The sequence below is a fragment of the Mauremys mutica genome, chromosome 22, assembly GCF_020497125.1.
Source record: "Mauremys mutica isolate MM-2020 ecotype Southern chromosome 22, ASM2049712v1, whole genome shotgun sequence".
NCBI classification, from domain to species: domain Eukaryota; kingdom Metazoa; phylum Chordata; order Testudines; family Geoemydidae; genus Mauremys; species Mauremys mutica.
In genome coordinates this window covers 11,709,301-11,728,828 of record NC_059093.1, presented here as the reverse complement: position 1 = coordinate 11,728,828, position 19,528 = coordinate 11,709,301, and the positions used below count along the sequence as shown (strand labels likewise).

General features: G+C 48.1%; 1 protein-coding gene across 8 annotated transcripts in view; it reads right to left on the bottom strand.

Moving 5' to 3' along the window:
- Positions 1-19,528, bottom strand: part of OPCML (opioid binding protein/cell adhesion molecule like) — an 823,390-nt gene that overhangs the window by 100,661 nt on the left and 703,201 nt on the right. For all 8 annotated transcript variants that reach the window (XM_044996760.1, XM_044996761.1, XM_044996762.1 and 5 more), the window contains one exon: positions 4,314-4,439. In XM_044996760.1, coding sequence (XP_044852695.1) covers positions 4,314-4,439 — 126 coding nt within the window. The remainder of the gene's footprint in view (positions 1-4,313; positions 4,440-19,528) is intronic.

The following is a 19,528-nucleotide window of genomic DNA, read 5'->3' as shown; positions in this document are numbered from 1 at the left end:
GAGGAGACATCATCTGGGCATCACTGGCCGATGTAGCTCAGGTCATGCTCAGTAAGAACCGCTGAAGACAGAACCAGCCTTGAATCTCCTCTTACATCAGTGTCACCCTGGCATCATTCCATTGAGATCAATGGAGTTACTCCCGATTTACACCAGTGTGCATGGGATCAGAATCGGGTCCTTTGCGCTTCCTGACCTTGGGCCATGGCCTTTGTTTGAAAGCGAGACAATGTTGCCATTAGCAGCATTCACTTGGAAGGGAGGCATTCACCTGCTGCTGCTTACGTGCCTCTTAAAGCCTACTGGATACCCAAAGGCAGGCATCAATATCAAATGCATTTGTGACTCCAAATGCTTCAGATCCACTGGCCTGCATTCTGGCCTGAAAAACACAGTACTATGAGGAGGAAGAGCACAACAGCTCAATTAACTGATGTACTAACCCCCCTTTCCTCTCTGGAGATGGGGATTGACAAGCAGGGGTCCTATTCTCCTGCCGCAGGATCTGAGCAAATACCACCGATGGCAATTAGGATGATGATGATTTGTATTACAATAGCAACTAGAGCTTCCAAGCAAGACCAGGGTTTTGTTGTGCTAGACACTGTACAGAGACAGCCTCTGCACTGAAGACTCTACAGTCTAAATAGAGAAGACAAAGGTTAGATGAATGGAAATCTTAGAATTCCTATTTTACAAATGGGGAAACTGAGGCAGAGAACAGCGACGTGAGTTACCTAAAGTCACACAGGGGAGAAGAGAAGGTACTTGAACCCAGATCTCCTGAGTCTCAGCACAAGAGTCATTTGTATCCTGCCCAGAGAGATCGGGGACCCAAGCTTAGTTAGGATTGAAAGGCTACGGCTAGACTGCACCGCTTTTAAAAGTCACGCAGTGTAGCCGCTGTTTATCGGCTCTCCTGCCGACAAAAAACGTCTACCCCCGAACGAGTGGCGTTTGCGTTGTCAGCTGCTGACACCACGCTGTTCACACCATCATGGCAAAACTTGTGTCTTCCCGGGGGTGGGGGTGAAAGACAAAAGTTTTTTCATTCAGTTGCCAGCGTAGACATAGTGAAAATTAGTGTGCTGGGTTTAAATACTGCAGTCAAACACATGACGCAAAGCCACCCCATCAGTCACTGCCTGACAGCTGCCATTTCAGGACTCTGGCGAGAAATTAGAATTACGCTCCAGGTCAAGAAATGAGATGCAGCTGCAGAGGTGGATGGGGTATAAGGCCGAGGTAGCAGGGTTTGAGCTGCAGGTCAGGACTATTTTAGATACTTTGGCAGAGCTGGGCGGATGCAGGTTGTACAGCTCCTATTCACTCTATACATCACCTCCAGTCAGAGCTGTTAGCCCTTTACTGACATGAGTTCTAAAGTGACAATGTCCTTTTACTTAGGTTTCCTGCTGTGCTAAGACACGGAGTGTCTAGTGGTGTGAACCATAGTTAAAAAATTATGCTTCATGATTCATAGTAAAGTGGATGCAGCTGCCAGGCCATGTCAAAGGTAGAAAAGCAACATGATGTGTTGATTGCCTATGATTGCTTGTATTTTTAACTCCCCAATGCATCAAAAAGAGGAATTAGAGAACTTGTGTGTGTGTGTGCGTGCGCATGTTAACTTACACATGTGCACATGCATTCATGACTATGGTGGAGCATTCTCAATGTTCACATTGGTGGTTGGGACCCAAGAGCCCCTGGGTGCCAACTGGCAGAGGAAACAGGGTGCATAAGGTTGTACAAGGATGCCTGGGTCAGATATTGGCATAATAGTCCAGTGAAGTGTGGTATGGGAGGTTTCTGAGAGTCAGTTTCCCACATACATTGCAAAATGTATGTACGGATCATGTTTAAGGAGTTATGTACCTATATAGGAAATGATGTTCTTCAAGCCTTGGGGTTACAGCAGCTCACTAGGAGGTGACGTGCCTTGGAGATGTTCCTGTCAGGCAGGAAGTAACTGACACCAATCTCCCTGTCTGGCCACTTGTGTATCGTACACTTATTTGCATACTGAGCCAGGTGCAAATTGAGAGATTGTACAATCGACAAGAAAGGAATTCTACTGGAAGAAACAAACGATGGGGGGGGAGGGGTTACCTGTTTATGAACAAGACGAAGGCTAGGTCTGGTATATCTTAGCGCGCAAAGCGACACACGGAATCCTTCACCTGGGAGGCAAACTGACCATATTCACGTCTCATGAAAGAAGGCTCACAGCCAGCCTGCCTGAAAAGCACTGCAGGGACTCTGGGCGAGCAATTCTCTACTCGACAGGAGAGTATCTGGTTAATCCAATCTAGGCGCTAGAGTGTGTGTTATGATCTGATTTTGTAACCGTTTGTTTCCAAGACTTCTACTTGCTACAATTTGAATCGCTGCGCTTTGTTAAATAATTTTATACTTGCTGTCACTATAAACTAATCTAAGTGCCATGATTTAAGCGGATTTATGTGGAACTGGTCAGCTGGGCTGTCCTCTTTCTTTGGAAGCAGCAGTGCAATGAATACTGCAAATGTCCAGAGGACCAGGGCTGGACAGTCCAGGGAGATGCTCGGAGGGCTCTGGGATCGGACTGTGACAGAAGGGCCTGCAAGGCCAAGAGAGGAGGCTTGTGTTTGCCATGACCAGTGCTGATGGGGAGCAGACCCACGACAGGCACAGATACACTAAGGGCAGGTGGTAGCAAAGTGTCACCCAGCTCTGGGTACTCCCGGGAAGCATCACAGAGGTACAATATTCAGTAGGTTTATGAGTACACAGAGAATAACCTATAAAACAACCCAACAGTCAGAGTTCTAAGCAAAGAGCGAGGTCTAGTGGTTAAAGCAGAAGACTGGGAATTGGGATTCCAGGGTTTCACCCCCAGCACTGACTGTGTGTATCCTTGGTGTAACAGGTCAGACTCACCCCTGCGGCGCCTCCTGCTGGTGACTCTGGGAATTAGCTCTGTTTCCAGCACTGGAGCGCCCTCTGCAGGCTGGTGATCCACCTGTCCTCAGGCCCCCCGTGTCCCTCCCTGGACCCGGTGCCCTTTTACATGGGGTGCTGCCCCCTAGCAGTAACCCCTTTCTCTCTGGGTCTCCCCTTCTGTCTCAGGGAACCCCCACCCTCTATTCCCACCTTGCCTCAGTATTTGGCTACTGCCAATCATTGTCTAGCCCCACACCCTGGGGCAGACTGCAGTATCAGCCTACTCATCACTGGCAAGGAGGGTTTGGACCTGCTGCCTTGGCCTCCCCCTGGGCTGCCCTCTGCAACCCCCAGTACCTGTTGGCCCACTGCTAGGCCGCAGCCTGGGGCTTTCTAGGCTGGAGCTCCCCAGCTCCTCAGCCTTTTCCCCAGCCCTACTTCACTCAGGTATCCAGTCTCAAGCGCCTAAGCAGCCAGGCCCATCTCTCTCTGAAGGCAGAGAGAGACTGTCTGGCTCCTGGCTTCCCTGCCTTCTTATAAGGCCCTGTTCCTCAGTTTGGGGCGTGGCCCCCAGCTGCAGCCACTTCCCTAATCAGCCCAGCCTAAAGCAGCAGCTCTCAAGCCCTGCCAGGCCACTTTTAAACCCCTTCAGGGAAGGAGCAGGGTCCACCCTGCTACACTTGGGCAAGTCACTTCACTGCTCCATGCCTCAATTTCCCCCTTTGTACACATGGCACTGACCCTGTCTCTACAGGGGATAGAGGGGTTTCATTCATTAGTGTCTGTAAAATGCTTCGGGATGCTGGGACAGAAGGGGCTAGCAACATGCAGCATATTATCGTTACGAATAATAACTCCTCGTCCCTCAGCCCATTACGGGAGCCAATCCCTCCCCCTTGCTAAGCTGGGGCTTGGAAGCCTCACCCAGGATACAAACATCTAAATAGTTATGACTTTGTGTTTATTTAGCCTCTTTCACCCACAGACCTCAAAGCTTTTTAAAAACATTAATCACTTACACCTTACAGTGTCTCTGAGGTATGGTGAGGTTAAGTAACTGGTCCCACGCAAGTGCCATGATGGCCATTTTACACATAGGGAAACTGAGGCACAGAGGAGTTACTTGCCACACAGCAAATCAAGCGGAACCCCACAAAGATCCTATGAATCCTGACTCCTGCTCTCCTGGTACCATTCCATCACTACAATTCCAGGAACACTATCAGGAACCAAGGATTAAGGGCAAAGGCGCATAGAGAGAGAAATACACAGGAAGAAAAACTGAGCAATCTCTCCTGTGGCTAGTCCCCTACTGCATTTTAGTGTATCTGTTCAGAACCATCGCAGATGCCTGAAGCCCCAGTGTCCATCTCAAGGCATCCTCTTACCTTTTCCAGACAGGTGCTTCCATGTCACCGTAGGCTCTGGTCTCCCAAAGGCCAGGCACATGAGAGTTACACTGCTACCTTCGTTCACCGTGATGTCTGAGGAGATGTTTATAATCTGGGGAGGAACTAGAAGAAAAGAGAGAGAGAGAGAGAGAGAGAATGAGGAGACATTCACGAGAACTGTGTCTGACGCAAGGCTCTGCCATGCACATACACACGGCGGCATCCTTAATGCTGGGCAATCTCAAGCCTTCCACTCTGGTACAGCATGTCTGAAGTGGCTCAAGGCTGAATTATGCAGGCTCAGAGAGTCTGGAGTAAACCACATTCCTAGTGCTTCCCCTACTACACTTGGGAAGTCTCTACTGAAGTGTCAATGCAATACCAACTGTTCAAAGGCCTCCTCGTGCATGCTTCCCCGACTCAGGAGCTGCAGCCTCATTCCACAGTCCAAGGCTTGTTTAAAAGCACTGATATATCCCACCATCCAGAAGGGAATCCACCTTTCTTTCCAAAAGAGACATGCTGGACACTGTAGGAGCTTGGCCGTTTGCATCCAGCTGGTTTACACATCCCACAGTTTGAAATACCCTGTCTTCTTGCAAAGTTTTAACAGCACAGAGCAGTCAACTTACTACAATAAAAACATGGCACTGTTACCAAACATTCCTCGGTAGAGCATCGAGGGATTAGTTTACACAAATGAAACCTGTCTGGGCTCATCACATAAAGCACATTTTATAGTGATCAGAGATGAACCCGAAACAAACCTCCTGATCTCATCATCGTAGAACGAGATTTCACAGCTTGGTCCAGGGATCTCTCACTGGCAGAATATAACCCCTGGATGCTTTTAGGGCCTGAAGTTAGTGGAATTTCTATTGACTGTGGATCAGGCCCTAGCTACAGTTACTGCCTGTGGGTGGTACATGGGACCCACAAGTGCTCTGCAGACAGGTGGGAAAACAGGCTTGTGCCCTGCAAGATTTACAGTCTGCAGATGGTGTTTTAAGAAAGGGGAAAGAGATGGAATGGAAGACAAGATTTTCCCTGCCCCTCCCTTTCCTAATTATAATGTAGTATTATTATTATTATTTTTAATGCTCAGCCCATTTGCTCTAGGGTGCTGCTCTTGCTGCTTATGAGCCTTGTCTGTTTGCTGTTGGGTTTGTAACCCAGGTCTGTAGGCTTTTTAAATTTGCTGACTTGGTTTTTAAATCCTTGTCCATGTATAGGCGGTTACTGATGTGGCTCTGTCCATGCACAGAGTGGGAAGGGGTTATTTTTTTCAAACCACGCCCTGCTGATTTGATTTGGGACACCGTCCAGGACCTCAGCCACCTAATACCCTCCCTGCCACAGAAGGAGTGCTTGAGAGTAGCACAATTCCCCGCCCTGTCCACCTGAAAATGGAAAGCCTGAGATGGTCTTTTCAGATGACTCTCTCCCCTCCCAGACCCCCGCATCCTCCTCCCCCTGGCTCAGCTACTCATAGAGAAGGAGCACTCAAATCCCTTTCAGCTGTTACCTCGAAAGTAGCCGTGAGACTCCATTCTTGCCCTGGGAATTCAGGCCCTGTCTGCCTTGCAGCCTGCTTGCTTCTGGATTCAGTATCATGGCCCTGGCTGGGCATCCAGGGCTGCAGCACCACCACAAGTCCTCAGGTTGTGGAGACCATCCCAGAAGACCCCTTCCCACAGCCCAGGCCTGAGGTCATGCAGGGATTATCCCCATCCCTTCATGATTTGAGCCCATCAAAGCCATTTGTTTATTCATCGCTGCCTGGCTCTCTAAGAGGCTTGCAATTATGTTCTACACCTAATGGCAAACTCATGTCTCACCCAGCAAACACAGCAGCCAGACACCCACACTTCAAAGCTCTCCTGCTTCCAGGCCCTCCTCTCTCATCAGCAAGCCTAATTTCTGTTTCCCATGCCTCTTAAAGAAACAACGTCCAAAACATCATTCCAGAGAGGCCCAATGCTGACTTAAGGGAGGGGGCTGTCAAGTCTTACAGCACTGGCTCTATAGCTCAAGCTTTAGCACTCAAGCTTTAAGCTCTCAAGGTCCTTGGTTCAATCCCCACTATGGAAGTTATCAAAGAAATTACTGCAGAAAATGGGGCTTGATCTGTGTGGAGTGAGAGGAATTTTGAAGGACAGAGTTTCTCAATGGGGGGGTCAAGTAAGGCTGCTGAGAGAGGGGTCACAACCCCCTTACCCTTTCCATATTGCTGGGGAGGGGGTGCTCCTGGTTAGATGGGAGGGAAGCCCTTAAGTAGACAAGGCTTCACAGTAGTAACTGATTTAGTTCTAGGTTCAAGCTGCTATCTACACGTGGAGTCAGGAGTTCCTAGACATTTTGGAGAGGTTATTAATTATGTAGCAATCCAAATAAACAAACAAGAGATTGGCCAGAAAAGGAACCAGGGAGCTGGAGCGGGCACTGAATTCGGTTTCCAGCTCAGCCATAGATGCCCTGGCTGACCCTGGGCAAGTCACTCAGGCCAAACTTTTCAGAAGGGACCCCTGATGTTTTATGCCCAAACCGGAAGCGCCCAAAGGTGCTAAGAACCCACAGCTCCAGGGACCAGCCTGTGGGAGCTGCAAGACCTCCACATACCCCTGGCTGAGAACCACTGCATGTGAAAACTAGGCCCTAATTTGGGCAGCCAAAGATGGAGGCCTCCAGACATAAAGGCCACTGGGGCCTTAATCCTGTTTTGTGAATCCCAAATGTTCAAAAAGGCAAGAGTTGTACAGATGAGGAAGCTGAAGCATTATTTTGAGAGAGAGAGAGAGAGAGAGTGTATGTGCGTGGAGGGGGGGTTCTGAGCCTTTCGGGTGCCCACATTTCAAGCTTTTCTTCACTCCCACGAGGACTAGGTTTTCTGTTTGAGATTCCCCACCCTAATCCCTTGGCTCCAGGAGCTGGGGCTGTAAGTAAAACACCAAATATGCTGAGACGCGGTAACATTTCAAGGGATGGCAACGCTCTCTCTCTGGGCCTCAGGCTGCTATTATGGCTCTGCCCACAGGGAGTTGGTGAGGATAACTTCCTTTAAGTTTGTGGGCCCCTCAGACACTACAGCAATGAAGGCAAGCACCTAGCGAACCAGGCAGGTTATTCAAAAGGTTCATTTAAGAAAGCTTCGTTCTGTGGTGCTGCAAAGCAGTGGGTGGTTGGAGGGAAGATCTCCTGCCATGCGGAGACTCAATTCTGACTCTTTCCTCTCAACTGCTGGGAGCAGGAAGAATTAAAAGCTGTTCACGATGCCCTGAAATCACCCTGGGAAAGATCTTTCGTTTTCACTCCCCACTCTGCTGCTGGCGATATAAAGCCTGGCAGATTTAAAGGATGGCTGACATCTCATGGCAAGCTGAGAAACATCCGATGAGGAAATTATTCAGCCCCCTCCATCCTAAATATTCTATATTTCTCTCCGCTGGCTCTTTATTACAAAGGACACTGGCGTGAAAATGTGTTCTTCAAGGATTCATCTGTGTCTCTGCTGTTTATTCCCCACCTGAAATCATAAGCTCCTGTTTGCGCCTTCAAAGCTGGTTGCTATGGAAGTGATTATGTCCTTGGTATCTTTCGCTCCCACCATAAAGCAGGGAAGGAAGACGCTAGTTCAAGGAGCGTATGGGTGGGCTCTGCCAGGGCTGGACTGGAGTCCGTTAAAGGCATTGTATAAGGAGCGCGGCATGACTGAATAGTTTTGTGGTTTATATTTAAATGAAGAAGATTATCCAGGATTACACGGCCATGCATAGAAGATAAACTTCCATTGAAGCACAGGTAACTGTGATCCATCCTGCACGGAGGAGGCAAGGTGTTAGTGCCACAATTTAGCCCTCGCATGGTATGTTCTTTCGGGCAGGGACTGTCTCTTGAATATGTACCGCTCCTAGCACCGTGGGACCCTGAACCTGGTTACACCTAACTCCTGGGAACGCTAGACTCCTTTGAGGTTGCGAGTCTGCCGAGAGGTTTGCATTATGCAGTGCACAGCTAAATCCCTGCCCTTGGGCAGCAGCACCCAGAACCCTGCTGCTTTATATCATGTCATGTCAGCTCAGATCCTGTTATATTTATGATTGCGTCTCGCCCCTGTGTTGTATTTTGTGGAGAGAGATGATAGGGAATGAGAACAAATGATTATGAATTACAGGGATATAAATACATGCCATGATGCTGATGACATCACAAACTACTCGCGCTTTGCTCCGGTGGTTTATAATGATTATTTCCAGAGCATCTCCTGGCATGTTTATTTATAGACTTAGTCACAGTTTCCCTAGTCTTAATGTGCACAAGGCATAGAGTCTATTACACACTGAAGAACAAGAGGTTACTTCTTGCCAATCCTTCCCCTGGCATCTCCCTTGATTCTCTTCCCAGTGTCTGTTGGGCAAGGTACTGGCTTGATGGCTCCAGAGACTGGAAATCCTCTCCCCCCACATCCTCCCACCCTAACGTGAGTCTCTCTGGTCTGCTCCCTTTTTAGCCTCTGCTGAGCCTCCTGGCCAGGTCCGGTCACGGTGGTGATTTTGTGACATGCACAGTCAGAAATGGGCCGAGGATGGCAAATTAATTTCATACAGAGCAGGCACTTCTGGCCATTAACCTGGGCTGGAGGTGAACCGCTGACCTAGAGATGAAAGCCCCTGTTACCATCTAAGGCCTGGCACCGCCACCTCACTCCTATCCTGTTAGCACCTGCTTGTTCAACTGTCTCACTAACTCCCCCTCACCCCTTTGCTTTAGTACCAAGCTCCTCCTTTTCTTACATCAGTCTTGACCCTCTCTTTCCTGCTGCTCCTTCTTTCTCTCTCCTTCCCCTACCCTATCCTTCCAGCGCGTGTGTCCTGCATCTTCCTCTGCCTTCTCTTCACCCCATCGCCATCCCTCTCCCCCCACCCCCAGCTCCTATTCTCCAGGCTGGAATGGTGATTTCTTGCCACCAGCAGACAGGTGTGAGCAGAGCTGGCATAGCAGGGATGTGAGAATCCCAATCAAGGCTAGAGGCACTGAGACATTCCCTATTTATCAAAGGCCAGCAGCATTAGTCATAGGACCAGTTGGGAAATAGCTAATGTGGGGGAAGGAGAGCAGAAGAAGAGAATTATTTTTTGCCAAAACTCCGTGTGGGATGAAATCGGAGCAGAAAGTAGGCGGGCTTATTCTATGAGTAGCCCAATCACGCAGGAAACGCCCATGGGTGTGGGGCTGAAGCCAACTTGGGTGGGTAATAAAAGGGCAACATCTGCCCTCGAATGGATAGTTTGGGTCTGTAATAACGGGAAGATCTCTGAAGTAGAAAATAAAAAGGCTGAGATAGTAGTTACAGGTAGAAGCTCTGTCCTCATGTCGCATGGCTAAAGCAGGGTGCATGGGCATGTGGTGAAAATTCCTTCCAGCTTCGAATATGCAGAAAGAGAGGATGCCTTTCAGACGTAGACTACAGGGATGTAGAGAAGCTCCCTACAGAGCTAGACTCCCCGGACTGGCCTGGAGGCCTGATGGCCAGACCTAGAGCTCCCTATGTGAGTGTGACTTTCAGGAACAGCTTCTGATTTTGCACCCATAGCTCAAGATGTCTAAGTGCTACCCGTTATGCCTGCAAGATCAAAGGCTGGGGCCAGATGCTGTGAAATGCCACATACAGGCAGGGGGTCAAGGCCACATTTTCCAGCTCTGTGCAAAAAAAAAAAAAAAAAAAAGGCTGAAAATTGCTGATAAAAACATGATAACTGAGTCTCATTACAGCTAAAGACAAGTCTCATATTTTAGCATTTTTATTAAAGCTTTTTAAATTACTGAGTGTCTGGTATATTCAATACCAGCCTAAGTGATTTATATTAGTCTATCCCTAGATACTCCATCTAATAAATAACTCGGCAATCTCCTAACCCATAAATATCCCTGGCCCTGGCAAAAAGCAATTAAAGCATGTTAAAAAATGCTGCTTCCCAGCACTCCAGACTGCAATGTCATTGGATGCTTCACCTGGAATATTTCACACCACTTACTCAGGCAAAAAAGAAAAACAAACCACACATACGCACAAAACTCCATCGTTGCCAAGCTCCCCCCATCCAAAATTTATGCTTTTGCTCCGATTTTAAAACAAGCTACATACAAAACAATTTTTTAATGTTTAAACATGTCACAATGATGCAGAGATGTTACCGAGGAAAACATTATTTCCAGCAACAAGTGTTCCTTAGCTTCCTGAGACAGCTTAGGCTGCTAAAATATTGTTAAAAACCACTTCGAGAAGCAGTTGAGCCAAAGAACGTGCTTAAAATGGGATGGCAATAAGCACCAAGACAGCAGACTAAAATGTTATTAAAGGTTCCAGCCTCGCCAGCCCAGAATATATTTCAGGTTATTAAAGTTCAGGCCTATGCCTGGTAAAAGTCACCCTTATTTATGAGGGGAAGTTGGAGTTCAGTGTTATATGCTTTAGTGGCACTACCTCTAGGAAAGTCCCTGATTCTTCCCTGCTTTCACCAGGACGATGAATGAGAACCTCTTGTGTACTCTGGATACTCTGGCTTTTCCAAACATAAGTTCCCTGTTATGCATTGGTAGGTCATGGAGAGTTTCACTGCAAAACTTAATTGAATTCCAAGAATCTAGGTCAGTTTAGCTATTGTGGGACTTACCTTAGAAACACAGAATATCGGGGTTGGAAGGGACCTCAGGAGGTCATGTAGTCCAAGCCCCTACTCAAAGCAGGACCAATCCCCAACTATTTTTTTTGCCTGATTCCTAAATGCCCCCCTCAAGGATTGAATTCATGATCCTAGGTTTAGCAGGCCAATGCTCAAACCACTGAGCTATCCCTCCCTTGAAAAGTACTAGCTTTTTGTCATAAGACCATGGTAAAGTCTCCCAGGAAGACATGCTTTCTTCTAATACTGATTAAGGAACCTGAGTAGACATGCAAGGTACATCTACGCACCAGTGAAAGACATGCAGCATCGCAACTGAATCCGGGTCAGCCAACTTGGGCCAGCAGGGCTAAAAAAAGAAGGTGTAGACACGCAGGCTTGACTGGATCCCAGGCTCTGATACTCAGCCTGAGCCTGAATGTCTACACTCTAGTTTTAGCCCTGCAGCCTGGGCCCGGCTGACCTGGGCTGTGGGTCTCACTGCCATGTTTTTTTTATTGCTGTGTAGAAGTACACATAGGGGTACAGACCCAAGGCCGGGGGGCTTGCGTGAAGGCTCTAAGATAGCCGTGTGGACAGTGCTTTGAAGGTGCTGCACAGGCTCTGAAGCCTAGGAAGGGGGGTGGGTGTGGCAGACTCTAAGCAAAACATCTTTAGCCCAGATTCTCAAAGGTATGTAGGCACCTGACTCCCACCGCTTTCAATGGTGGGACGCTGAGCCACTGTCCTTACAACTAAGTTCACTTCCTGTTTTTCCAGAAAAGTTTTGGTCTACAGCAGTGGTGGGCAACCTGTGGCCGGCGGGCCGCATCTGAGCCATCAAGGTGATCTGATTGCCGACCGCAAGATATTTTGCTGATGTTCACCATCGGCAGGCACGGCCCCCCGCAGCTCCCAGTGGCTGCGCTTCGCTGTTCCCGGCCAATGGCCCCTGTGGCCAACCAGCACATCCCAGGAACGGTGAACTGCAGGGGGCTGTGCCTGTGGATGGTCAATGTCAGCAAAATGTCTCGTGGCCCACAACCAGGTTACCCTGATGGGCTGCGTGCAGCCTGCAGGCCACAGGTTGGCCACCACTGATCTAGAGACTAGGATAATGAGTGGGCGGACTTAGAGGAAGTGGGGTCTAGTCCCAGCTCTGCCACTGCACTGCTGGGTGTCCTTGACAAAGTCACTTCACCTCTCGGTGCCTCCTTTTCCCCAGCTCTAAAACAGGGATAAGTCCCCTGATCGTCTTTTAAGATCTAGGGATGAAAAGCCTTGTACGAGACCCTGAGTCTAACGCCTGGCCTGGTTTCCTGCTACAGACTTAAAATGGGAACCATTGTTAATGTCAGACAGTGAAGGTCTCCTTCAGCGTGGAATTTATCTCTGACTGTCCTAAGTGAATTACCTTAATTAACAGTCATATTTGGTGGCACTCACACCATGGATGAGTTTGGCCCAGACTGAAGGTTCCTTCATACTGGGATATACCTGTGTGGCCAATCCCAGGCCACAGAGCTGGGCAACACAGGAATTTGCAAGGAAAGGCCTAACCCTAGTCTGTACCATTCACTTGTCTTTGGAATGGGCAGAGGAGAGAACCTTGAACTGAACCTGTCATCAAGGAGAAACAAGAAGACATTTGTAGGCTTTAATAGGTACTTAGGGTAGTTGGAGCACCCAAAGAACTGGATATCCTAAGGCAGGGACATATGTGAAAGTTTAACAGCAGCTGCTGTGATGTGAACTCTCCAACCCACAGAGACAGGACCAGGGATGCTCCTCCAGCCATTAGGGCGAAGTATCCTAAAGCTGGGTTCTAGTCTAGTCTCTATAGCTTCTTATAGCATCCTCATCATCGTATCAGAGGGGTAGCCGTGTTAGTCTGGATCTGTAAAAGCAGCAAAGAGTCTTGTGGCACCTTATAGACTAACAGACGTTTGGGAACATGAGCTTTCGTGGGTGAATACCCACTTCGTCGGATGCATGTAGTATCTGAGGTCCTCCCAGAGTGTTGTGTGTTCGTTCTCTCATCCTTATCCTGAGGGAGATATGTGTGAAGGGGAATGTTTAGCTGTGGATTTCTTTTTTATCACTCACACACACACACACACACGTTGCTCCATGTTCATGTTGGAGAAGGCAGGGTAAAAAAAGAGGTGTCTTGCACTTGGAGCAAAAAGTGGTGAGGTTTATGATGGGCCTTAGTGCTTGGGGCAGATCATTCCCCTGGCTTGGGCTGGCCCGCGAAAAAGCCGTCTCCTGTACAGACAAACGTTACCCTTACAGCCAATAGTTCCATTGTGCCAGAGGAGCAAAGCAGTTAACTGCGCTCTTCATCATTGCGCTTTAGTGGCTCTTTTAGATACTCTGGGCCCGAGCCATGGAGCGCCATGCAGATAACAATCGAGACCTTGTACTTGAGTCAATATTCTACAGGAGGCCAGTATAAGGAGTGGTGGGCAGGTCTGATGTGCTGGCAGTAGCCTGGGTTGCTGAGGCGATGTGCTGCAGTGTACTGTAACTTTTGGCTGGTGTGGCTGGCTCTGGGGAGTGCTTGAGCCGTGGTCCTGGGGGTGCCCTGGGGACCACCTGGGCAGCAGCGGTCCTGGGGACCCAGGGATGCCCAGAGGCCATCCAGAGAGCAGTCCCAGGAGCAGCAGCTGGGGGGCAGTCAACCCCCAGCCACTGGAGCAGGGGCCCCCGAGCAGCTGGGCCCCAGAAGTGGAGATTTAGTCATGGGTATTTTTTGTAAATGTTTTATTTATTGCCCATGACCTGTCCGTGACTTTTATCAAAAATAGCTGTGACTATATCTTAGCCATAGTCATCTGTGGTGGTGAAAGACAGGTAGACTTATGTCAGCTGCATATTGCTGGCACTGGATTCCACATCAGCCAGCCAGTTCACCTGGTGGCTGCATGTGGATGCTGACTAGAACTGGCGAGCCATTCACTGCTCTGCCATGGGAGAGGATTACCGGTATATCCCCTTCTCCTTGCAGATTTTACCAGTGTGCAAGCCCAGCTCCTCAGACTGTGTGCTATGGAGAGAATAGGCCCCTCTTTGCATCTCCCTCTGCTCCTCTTCCTAGCTCCAGCCAGGCTTCAGCCTGGCAGCAAAGCAAGGAAGAGACTCGTTCCATTTTTGCTTGGACTGCTAGCAAGGTCTTGGAAGGGACTATCTGGCACTTGCCTATAACAGAAACCTCCCCCCACCCAACCTGTTTTTTTTTTCCACTTGGTTTCCGATTAAACTTTTCACGATGTTGCCAGTTCCTTAAGAAGAACAAACTGCTCTGGAACGATCCCAGTAGAAAAGCAATCTAACAGCTTTTGCTCTGCAGGGATTTGCCAGTGTGCTCCCTGCTGCAGATGTTTGAGCAAATAGGACTTTGCCCAGACAAGTGATTTATGATTTAAAATCCAAAGGGGGGGGAGAGTCAAAGATTAATGCCCCTCAAATGCCAAACGCTAACCAAATTTCCATTCCCAGCGTTCCAAGTCAAACAGCTGCTCCACACCCATCTAGCTCTGTTTATAGAGTTTATTCTTTTTTAATTATCGTGATACTCCCTCTTGGTGCAAATCTCCTCTGAACAATCTCCAACACAATCCATAATTTCTCTCTCTCTCTTTTTTTTTTAATTTGCAAAGAAATTAAATTGATGGTGGCCCGATCCCAGACAGCAGGTGAGAAATTTAGTCTGTTAAATGGGGACTTGCCAATGCAAGCTCACAGGGAATGTATCAGGATGCCCGAGTCATTCCAGGATCTCTCTGTAACCTGCAGACTGTGGATGCATTCCCTGAGAAAGGTGACCAGGTAGTTCCCTTCTGCAGTCGTCGGTGCAGGGCAGAAGGATTGTTTGCACAGATTCAGTTGCCCCAGAAGTGGAGTGCATCTAAAATGGCACTACACTGATGTAACTCCCTCTTATAGACATCTGCCTTGGATGCAAACCAGGATACCTTGTGTCAATGGGTACCCAGAGAATCATCAGTGGAAGAAAATGTGCATACGAACACAGGGCAGTTCCCACTGACAGAAGGACAGTGCCACTGGTGGAAGACAGGGCCTAAGACTTTACCTAGAGTGATGTATTCTCTAACAAACTTTCAATAGCTTGCCTACGCCTGGCACAAAAGATGCAGACAAGCTACTAAGAGATGGGCCAGCAGTTTCTTCAGTGTGGCTCAGTCAATACAGGGTCTAGTCTCCTATGGGCACGTGTTCTTATATATCACTGGGCTAGAAGGGTGCTGGACCTTTAGAAGAATCGTCTGGTGAGAAAGGTGTTAAATTCATAGATTCTAAAGCCGGAGGGGACGACTGTGATCACCTGTTCTGACCTCCTGGATAACACAAGCCAGAAATCTTCCCCAAAATAATTCCTAGAGCAGATCTATTACAAATGCGCTAGGAATTATTTTGGGGAAGTTCTACGGACTGTGCTATACAGTGCTCTACGCTTTCAACCATCCAGTTGGCTAGGAGACTCCCTCAAATACACAACACATTGAGGTCCCTCCTGCCCAGGGAGAAGCGAAAGATCCTCAGGCACTTTTTAAGAAAAGAGTAAAAGGCATGAAACCCAAGCTGCTGTTCCCCTGCTCTATGAAATGGGTGGCAGTTAGAAATGGATGGTACCGTTCTGGAAGGCGAGAGCTTGCTTGAACTTCAGCCCTTTCTCTATGCCACGCTGAAAAGGAGCTATTTTTAAGAGTTGAGATGGGTTTAGTTAAGGACATACTCATGGCTCCCAGCGCCAAACCGTGCCCCAGCTCCGCCCTCACACTGACCCCAGCCAGTGTCCTCTCCCCTGACAGTCAGATCCCTGAAACTGGCCTCATAGAGCCTCCCGGTCTACCATCAGGACCATACTCATAAAGCTTTCCACAGGGCTTTGGCTAACACAAGGACTGCAGCTCCCTTCCTCTTGTGCAGGGGAGGCTCTGTGGTCTAGTGAATAGAGCACTAAACTGTGATTCAGGAGACTGGGGCTCTGTTCTCTACTCTGCTACTGGCTTGCTGGGTGAGCACTTGGGCAAATCACTTCACTACTCTGTGCCTCAATTTCCCCATCTGTAAAATGGGGCTAATGATGCTGCCCTCCTGTGTAAAGCACTTTGAAATCTACTGGGTATTATCATCGGTGGGGGTGATTCTCTGAACAAAGTCCTTTGGATTCTAAGTAGGCTTGGGTCAAGACCTACACTCTGGAGTCGAACACTACTAAATATAGGGGGATATTAGAAATCCAGAATTGAATTTTTCAACCTGAGCCTTCCTCCTTTTTGACCTATGCTGTTGTATAAGGTGCTTCCCTGCAGTATCTAAGCAATGATGAGCATTAAGGAGCACAAAGGCCCAGCAAAGAAACCACTGTTTTGAGACAGAACCAGGTGCTAATAGAACTGTAACATTGTTTATAGTCTAACCGTGTTCCAACCATGTGCCCATCATACTATAGGATACCGAGCGACTGAGTAATTGATAGCATGAGTTGGGCTAGTCTGATAAAAATCCCTATCCATGCTGGATAAGGAAACCTAGCAAGAGCCATGCTAGTAATGATTATGGTGGGCAATGGTTCTTAGCAGGGTTCCTGCCTTAGGCTCCATTTGCACCAGCATTTTTCGTCCAAGTTTGCACAGCTTCACGACCACCACATTAGTACCAATGGGGTTGCTAATGTAGCCTGGCTGGCAATGACTATATTAGCTGCACCAGCGGTACTGCCATGGTGACAGACTTGAAGAAACATTCTAATGCAGACAGTGCTCTTAGGTGGGCACTAGTCCTCGGGGATGTCTGACTAGTTCTACTATCCAAGGCTATGCACATGCTATTGCTCAGTGCATCGGGAATGTCGCGTTTGCTTACAGTTTCACTTGCATTATTCTAGTAAAGCACTCAGCGTTTTCTTGATTAAGAGAGGGGCCGTGTAAATCCACATTACATCTACTCTAATCTGCCGTGGTACCTGGAAGAGAACAAATAACGGAGTGATTCGGGAGCCCACTGAGCGTCAGAGCTCTCTGGGTATTTTGGAAATGAAGCTGAGGCAGGTGAAAGGTAATAACATAAATAATATATGGAGATCTACCTGTCTCACAGAACTGGAAGGGACCCTGAGAGATCATCGAGTCCAGCCCCCTGCCTTCACTAGCAGGACCAAGTACTGATTTTTCCCCAGATCCCTAGGTGGCCACCTCACGGACTGAACTCACCACCCTGGGTTTAGCAGCCCAATGCTCAAACCACTGAGCTATCCCTCCCTGCCCCTGGGGGAGTGGAGGGGTGTACCAGGCTGACGTCTCTGAAGAACAATGTTCTCCCTTTGTTCATAGGACAGGCACCGAAAAAACAAAGCAACTTGTGCCTTAGTCTTGACTCAGAGGTTAGTTCAACTTCCATGACCAATAAATATGCTCTATTGAGATATACAATATACAAAAACCTGTAGGAGAACACTTCAACCTCCCTGGCCACACAATAGCAGATCTTAAGGTGGCCATCCTGCAGCAAAAAAACTTCAGGACCAGACTTCAGAGAGAAACTGCTGAGCTTCAGTTCATCTGCAATTTTGACACCATCAGCTCAGGATTAAACAAAGACTGTGAATGGCTTGCCAGCTACAGAACCAGTTTCTCCTCCCTTGGTTTTCACACTTCAACTGCTAGAACAGGGCCTCATCCTCCCTGATTGATCTAACCTCGTTATCTCTAGCTTGCTTCTTGCTTGCTTATATATACCTGCCCCTGGAAATTTCCACTACTTGCATCCGAAGAAGTGGGCATTCACCCACGAAAGCTCATGCTGCAAAACGTCTGTTAGTCTATAAGGTGCCACAGGATTCTTTGCTGCTTTTATTGAGAGAGAGAGCAAAAGTACCAATGGATGTTTAAAATACTACTTAGCATTTATCCTCCATGGAGCTCAAAGCACTGTGCAAAGGTGGGGAAGTTAATACTATTTCCCCCAATGTACAGATGTGGAAAGTGTGGGACAGAGAAGTGAAGTCGTTTGGGCAAGGTCACAGATACTGAGCCAGTGACAGAACCAGAACACAAGCCAGATCGCAGATTCCCAGTCCAGTGCCCTATTTATGTAGATATATTCATATGCAGCCACCATCATTGTATGCCAACACTTCACAATACCCCTGGGAGCGAGGCCAAGTGCTAGTCTCCCCATTTTACGGATGAAGAGCTGAGGTGCCAAAGGCCACATTGGAAGACTGTGACAGAAGTGGGAACAGAACACAAAATCTCTCCAGTCCCAGTTGAGTGTTTTAACCACAACGCCATCCCATTTCTCCTATCTGCTAGGCCAGCCTTTTCCTCCACAATCAGGGCCGACTGCAACAACAGCTGTCAAGATCTGAGTACCTATCCGCTAGGATCCGGACTGACAACCGCCAAGTCATTGCACACATGATAATAAGGAGCTGTCCGACAGTACCCATTTTCAGTCACTACCGCTCTGGCTCCAGATTTGAAAGAAGAACCAGGAGGTGAAAGCCTTCAAAGCAGTATCGCCAATCCCCTCGAGCCATCCCGTTCCCCTCTGAGCTCATCTCTTCAATAGCTTGTCAGTGCCGAGCTGCAAGGTTGTGGCAAATAACTCATGTTTGAAAAACAAAATGAAAGAAGTCAGGAGGGAGATGGAAAAGTTTTCAGGGTCACGAGACACATTTGCGGGAAGCTTTTAAAGTAGAATTTAAGAGCAACCGAGCTGTTGCCATGGAAATAGGGAAAAGCTAATCCATTATTTGTAACCTTTGGATTCCAACTGCACCCAGCTGAGGGCATTTTGCTTTTTGCTCCCTCTCCCCCCAAAGCTCATCTTAGAAATTATTTAAAAACCCCAAATTAATAAAAGAAAAGGGAAAACAGGACCTAACTTCTTAACATCTTCATAGAAGAGTCTTTCATGGGAAGGGAGGGAGGGGGAGAGTCTTTAAAATAAGAAAAATATAAAGACTTGGAATAGTACGTGAGATGGAGCGGAACACACCCTATATTAGCACCGAATTCTACTCTCAGATGCGCATCTCTGTGACTGTAGACGGTGGATACTGACCTCATGCTCTCCCGCACCTCACAGTTACTAGCAATGAAAAGCATCTTGAATGTCTCTTCTTACACATGTTAATTCCTTATGCTTTACAATCTGTTCCACCTTGTATTTCGCTGAGATGCTCTGAGACCGGAAGAAGAGCTCTGTGCAAGCTGGAAAGCTTGTCTCTTTCATCCACAGAAGTTGATCCAATGACAGATATTACCTCACCCATCTTGTCTCTCTAATATCCTGAGACCAACACGGCTACAACACTGCAGATGAACACAGATGAACACCTCTGCCCCTGAATGCACTGCTGCAGAAGGAGCTGTAGAGCTCCCATAGGTTTCACTCTGATCTCTACTTTCCTCTCCAATGGATGGTGCGAGGACCATGTACAACGACCACACTGCCATAATTGGATCAGCACTGGGGTATGGACCTTCAGTGCTAAGAGTATGGGCTTCTGCCACTTGGTGG